This window comes from Mesocricetus auratus, unplaced genomic scaffold (assembly GCF_017639785.1).
Source record: "Mesocricetus auratus isolate SY011 unplaced genomic scaffold, BCM_Maur_2.0 contig_11713_pilon_obj, whole genome shotgun sequence".
Classification (NCBI taxonomy): Eukaryota; Metazoa; Chordata; class Mammalia; order Rodentia; family Cricetidae; genus Mesocricetus; species Mesocricetus auratus.
In genome coordinates this window covers 1-6,068 of record NW_024431236.1, presented here as the reverse complement: position 1 = coordinate 6,068, position 6,068 = coordinate 1, and the positions used below count along the sequence as shown (strand labels likewise).

At 53.7% G+C, this 6,068-nt stretch overlaps 1 protein-coding gene and 1 long non-coding RNA gene across 6 annotated transcripts; one reads left to right on the top strand and one right to left on the bottom strand.

The window, feature by feature from the left end:
* Positions 1-18: 18 nt before the first annotated feature.
* LOC121138173 (phosphatidylinositol 4-phosphate 5-kinase-like protein 1) lies at positions 19-1,691 on the bottom strand. 3 transcript variants are annotated; one of them, XM_040740969.1, is made up of 4 exons: positions 1,574-1,691; positions 586-710; positions 251-285; positions 19-160 (listed from the first exon to the last, which is right to left on the bottom strand). In XM_040740969.1, the coding sequence occupies exons 1-4, from the start codon at positions 1,603-1,605 to the stop codon at positions 101-103; spliced, it is 252 nt and encodes an 83-aa protein (XP_040596903.1). In that variant the 5' UTR covers positions 1,606-1,691; the 3' UTR covers positions 19-100. The 3 variants fall into 3 exon arrangements, with proteins under 3 accessions (XP_040596903.1, XP_040596902.1, XP_040596901.1); XM_040740968.1 differs by lacking the exon at positions 1,574-1,691 and having other exon boundaries at positions 586-806; XM_040740967.1 differs by having other exon boundaries at positions 101-285.
* On the top strand, positions 285-4,638 carry LOC121138174. Of its 3 annotated transcripts, none has more exons than XR_005875350.1 (3): positions 285-650; positions 1,276-1,452; positions 1,687-4,638. It is a non-coding gene; the product is annotated as an uncharacterized LOC121138174 (long non-coding RNA). The 3 variants fall into 3 exon arrangements; XR_005875348.1 differs by having other exon boundaries at positions 629-765; XR_005875349.1 differs by lacking the exon at positions 285-650 and adding an exon at positions 982-1,127.
* Positions 4,639-6,068: the final 1,430 nt, after the last annotated feature.

Genomic DNA, 6,068 nt, shown 5'->3' with positions numbered 1-6,068 from the left:
GTTCTCGCTGAGCCTATTCGGCGGTCTAAAGGGTAAGTTTCGGGGCCTCGGACTGCGCTTTCCCTGTGGAGCCGGAACCCTGTATCCCTTCCAGAGGGACTCACCTCTCAGAGATGCGGCTGACAGGGTAGAAGATATTCTCCATGACGATGAAGTATCTCTGGGGACAGGAGGGGGCAGTGAGGGAAGCGCAGGACCTCAGCCTCCAGCAGCCCCCACTACCGAGCCACCTCGCCTCCGCCACACTCACCTTTGCCCGGTTGGCCACCCGCAGACTGTAAATGCCTGAAAGAGGAGAAGGCCTCCAGCTCCAAAACCGCGGATCCATGTGACTGCAGTTCCCTGCTCCATCTTCCTCAAGACCCACCTCATACCTGGGCCTGTCACTCCAGTCCCGCCCCCCAGACTCCCTTCTGAATCCCTGCCCCTTCCCAATCAGCGCTGCCCCACACCTAAACACCACCCCAAGCAAGTCTCTTCCATCCTAAACCAGCCACTTTTTGCCCCGCCCCAGGATCCGCCCCGTTCCCAGACCCCGCCCTCCCCAGGCACTTGGACAGTTAGGACCCGCCCCAAGACTCATACCCAACAACCAAGCCAGCAGCGAGTGTGGGTACTGCACCAGATACTGCATGTAGCCGCACAGTTGGGTGAGCAGCACCTGCACTTCGTGACGTGTCTGGGTCTTTACGAAGAAGCGCTGGTCGTGTCTGCGAGTGAGAAAGAGCAGTTGCTGTCCAGGATTGGCGCGAGCCGTTCCAAAAGGTCTGTTTCTTGCTGTTAGTTCTTCTGCACTCCATCTTCCTCAAGACCCACCTCATACCTGGGCCTGTCACTCCAGTCCCGCCCCCCAGACTCCCTTCTGAATCCCTGCCCCTTCCCAATCAGTGCTGCCCCACCCCCAAAACACCGGCCCAATCAAATCTCTAACATCCCAAGCCAGCCACGTTGCCCCCCCCGCCCCAGGATCCGCCCCGTTCCAGACCCCGCCCTCCCCAGGCACTTTGACAGTTAGGACCAACCCCAACCTTTGACAGTTAGGAACATCCCCAAGCTGCATACCCAACCACCCAGCCAGCAGCAAGTGTGGGTACTGCACCAGATACTGCATGTAGCCGCACAGTTGGGTGAGCAGGACCTCCACTTCGTGATGTGTCTGGGTCTATATGAAGAAGCCCTGGTCGTGTCTGCGAGTGAGAAAGAGCAGTTACTGTCCAGGCTTGGCGGGAGCCGTTCAGAACAGTCTCTTTCTTGCCTTTATTTCTTCTGCACTAGGTTGGATGTGTCTGGCCACTGTCTCTCACTTCGTCCCGCCTTCATCTGGCCCTGACTCTCTCTGCCCCTGGCTGTCCCGCCAGCCTGGAATTCAGCCCTCACCCAGCCCCAACCCCTGTTGCAAGCTCACGACAAGAAGAAGCTGGCTTTGCTTTTGGATGTGCTGAGAATTTGAAGGTAAGGGTTACCCTTAGTTCTTGGTCCCGGCTTCATCAGACCCTGACCCTCTCTGCCCCTGGCTGTGGTGCCAGCCTGGAACCCAGCCTCCACCCAACCCCAACCCCTGTTGCAAGCTCACGACAGGAAGAAGCTGGCTTTGCTCTTGGACATGCTGAGGAATTGAATGTAGGGGTTACCAGGACCCTCAGTAGCCTGATAGTCCTCTTCATTCAGGCCTACTTGTTTCTTCAGGCATGCAAAAGCTGGACCGGCCAAACTTTCGAACTGGAAGCCCTGTACGGGAGAAAGCAGCCCTAAGGGAATCCATCCACGCGGGTCCAGGCTTATGAAGCTGCGCCTGGTTTGGAAGAGGCAGGACCCAGCAAGGTTCCGGAAACAAGCATCGCTCCCACTCACAGATGAGGAGGAGGGGGCCAAGGCAGACAGTTCTTCCTGGACTCCTTACCTCTTTGTGAACCTGGGTCATGATTTCTGAAAAATCCTTCATATTAGGAGGTCCCTGCAGGGGTGAATAGAGGGATTCAGAGAAATTCAGGGTCCGCCATTGCCTACCCAGAGATTGGGAATACAACTCTCAGCTTTGTCCATTACTTTAGCAAACAGGGACCCGACGAGTCTTGTCAGCCAGAGTTGGGCAGTTGGGCTTCTGGTTCACCCAGGGCTGGAGGAAGGATGGGCGTGACCTGAGGCAGGGCCCCATGGGTGTGTGTTATCTGGCCACCACTGAGTCTCCAGGACCAGGCTGTGAGTTCAAGCCTGCTACACTTGATCTCTCGAACACTCATCCCAGCAAAAGGAAAGGCCCTTGAAGCCAAGTGATCTGCCAGGGGTAGCCTGGGAGAGCCAGACTGGAGAAGGCTGACTGGGGAAGGTGACCTCTGAGGGGAAATCTGAAGGGAGATGGATTGGAGAAGCAGGGTCCTCAGCACTGGTAGCCAGGGGCAGGGTGAGAGGGTTCAAGTGTTTGGAGCCAAGAAGTGTGTGGCTGAGACTGGACCACCAGCCGGGCTGCCAACAGTATCTTCAGACTGAACTCAGTCCCAGTGAGCCACAGGAGAGTTTTTGCAGGTCTAGGCAATTTCTTCCACATACGGTGGTTGGACTGTGTACACGTGTGCACACACAGACAACATACAGGCTCACCAGCCTACTGGATTGCTGAGCTGGCAGTTAGGTGACCCTTTCTGCTGAGCCAGCATGGGCTCCAGCCTGACAGGCTCCAGGGAGGATGGGCTGGGTTAGGCAGGGTGGGGGTGGGGGACCCTTCTTAACCATACAAGCTGGCAGGGCCCAGGTTCTCAGCAACCAGGGGGTAGTAACCCCTCTACCCATTATATAGATAGGAGTACTGAGACCTAGGGATAGAGAGGCCCGCCTGAAGCACACACCCACCACCTGAAGCAGGGAGTCGCTCACACCTCCTAGGCTTTCCAGCTTCCCAGCCCAGAAATTCTGCCTCCTGACAATTCCTGCCTCCCTCTTTTTGGTAGGTCCCTTTGACCCCTAGAGTCACAGTGTTAGTGAGACAGATAGCCAGCGGGGTCTCCCTCCCTCTTGGAGTCTGAGTCTTGTGGGATGGACTGGCCATTCACCTTGGGCGGGTTGTCTTTGGAGACCTGGGAGGCAGCCCACAGCCCATATTGGATCATTTGTGTTATTTTGAAAAATCATGCATCTCGAACAGGCCGATTCTGTTCCGCCTGTCTGGAAAGCCAAGCCACAAGTAGCTGAAGTGACCCACTGAGGCAACCACCCTGTTTACAACCTCCAGGGAAGCAGCGAGTGTGGGTACTGCACCAGATACTGCATGTAGCCGCACAGTTGGGTGAGGAGCACCTGCACTTCGTGACGTGTACCCCCCAGTTGTATAAGTTGTGTAAGTCTGGAACACGGGTTTGAATCCTGGGCTGCTAAGAATTTGGGCAAGGGGCAGTCCTAAGGACCCCCTTCTTCCAAACCTGGCCCTGAATGGAGGAAAAGGACCATGTGACTCACCCAGGTAAATGGTCTTTCCCTCAAAGTTGAGGTCCTTCAGCACCAGGAGAAGGGGGCTGACCTCGGGGACTGGCTCCACCCAGCGGCTTAAAGCACAGGCTTTGATGTCATACCTGAGGGGTAGGCACACACAGAGACCATTGGAAGCAAATCTACCCAGATGTGACTGTTCCTGTGTGTGTTAAATCACGATGGACGACAACTCCAAACCTCAGCACACCCCTAGACAGGGTTTCTCTGTGTAGCTTTGGAACCTGTCCTGGAACTCGCTTTGTAGACCAGGTTGGTCTCGAACTCACAGAGTTCCGTCTGCCTCTGAACTGGGATTAAAGACATGCGACACCACCATCCGGCTAACCCCACGCATTTTAAAGAGAAGTGTCTCCCTCCTACTGGAACTTGGGAGGATCTGTTCTCGCTGAGCCTATTCGGCGGTCTAAAGGCAAAGTTTCGGGGCCTCAGACTGTGCTTTCCCTGTGGAGCCGGAACCCTGTATCCCTTCCAGAGGGACTCAGCTCTCAGAGATGCGGCTGACAGGGTAGAAGATATTCTCCATGACGATGAAGTATCTCTGGGGACAGGAGGGGGCAGTGAGGGAAGCGCAGGACCTCAGCCTCCAGCAGCCCCCACTACCGAGCCACCTCGCCTCCGCCACACTCACCTTTGCCTGTGGAGCCGGAACCCTGTATCCGTTCCAGAGGGACTCAGCTCTCAGATGCGGCTGACAGGGTAGAAGACGCTCTCCATGACTATGAAGTATCTCTGGGGACAGGAGGGGGCAGTGAGGGAAGCGCAGGACCTCACCCTCCAGATTTAGAGATCTGCCTGCCCTCTGCCTCCTGAGTGCTGGGAGTAAAGCTTGGGCCACCACTGCCCAGCTATTGAATACTTAATATTTAAAGAGATAACAATAAACTGTAAATATAACTAGTTAGAAAACAAGGATGGGATTTGGGCCATATGCTTTGTTTATAGTTCCTTGTCTTTGTTTCTCTATGTGTAGCCCAACTGTCCTGGAACTCTCTCTGTAGACCAAGCTGGTCTCAAACTCTCAGAGATCCTCCTGTCTCCACCTCCTGAGTGCTGGGATTAAAGGTGTGTGTTACCACTGCCCGGCTTCTCTTGCATTTCTAACACTTGTAGCCCAACCCAGAGAACAACAATTAAATGAGAAAACAGCTCACAACAGCTCATGTGTTAGGTTTATTTTATTTGGTTTCAAGCTAAGAAATGTGGGTTCTACCCTGTGGCCACGGGGAGGCAGTAGAACTCAGTTCACCCAACACGGAGGCAGCTTCTGCTACAGAATGCCACGTTGAGAAGGCTGTTTCAAAGGATATTGCTAGAGTTGACAAAATGTAAGGTCAGCCCACTGGCTCCCTGGGTCGATTGCCTTGGAAGCTTGCCAGCCCTCAGCCGTAAGCCTTGGAACCTGCCAGTGGTGTACAGGGGAAGTTACTTGGAACCTGCCCCTCCCCCTGATAAGGGCCCTGAATTTAAAGATAGACTGATAGCATCAGAATATGACTGGAATTTGAAGACCTTCATGTTCAGCACATAGGTTGAAGTGGTTACTGACAATGATAGCTGCCACTTATGCAGCAGTTAACAGGTGCCAGTGTTCCAGGTCACACTCATGCTTTATTTCTTGTGTCCTCAGAGGAACTGCTGGGTGGAGTGTGTGCTTCAGACATTAAGTTCAAAGCTTGGTGCCCAGGATGGTGGGGGACCAAGGGGTGGGATTTAATGGGGCATTCTGAAGTTACTTAGTAGGTGCTTGGTCTCACAGGGATTATGAGACCCTCCCTACCTCTCCCCTTTCCCCTTTGCTATGCTCTGAGATGTTCCTGTCAAGATGTGCCCCCATCACCAGAGGACAAGCCACTGGGCTTCCTGGTTTTGTACTTGGGACCTCCCAAACTTAGATGAACAAGCTCACTCATATTCATCCTCACCTCCTACTCTGAAACGGGCTCTCTTGAAACCCAGTAACCTGGGCTGACCTTGGACTACAGATCCTCCTCCTTCATCCCCCAAGTGCTGGGACCAAAGGTGTGCACCACCAAATCTGGTTTAAACCTTTTCTCTCTGTAAAGTTAACTGACTCACTCACTCACTCGGTGGTGGTGACACAGAGCTGACAGCTAAGGTTAAGTACTACTGTTATCTCCGTTTTGCCCTAAGAAACATTCCTGGGATTAGAGATTCTGTAAATTCATCAAAGACACGCGCTTTGACACAGTGTGAGGCAGAGTGATGACCAATGTCGTTTATATGCTGAGTATGTGCTAGGAACTGGGGCTCCAGCAATAAACACAGCAGGCTTTAGGCTGAGACACTCGATCCCTGGGGGACAGGGGTGGGGCAGAGAAAGTGACATTTGAGAGAAGACCAACGGTGAATCTTGTTTTAAAAGAAGGAACAGCGTTTCAGGCAGAGGGAACAGCACGTACAAAACCTTGGGTGGGGGCGCAGCTCCTGGCACAGACAAGGGACGGAAAAACTCCAAGGCTGCTGAAGCACGGGGGAGGTGGCCTGAGGAGAGCCTTGATCCCACCGAAGAAGAACAAAGACTGCTTACCCAAATATTGTTTTAGTTGAATTAAGCAGGTTTTGAT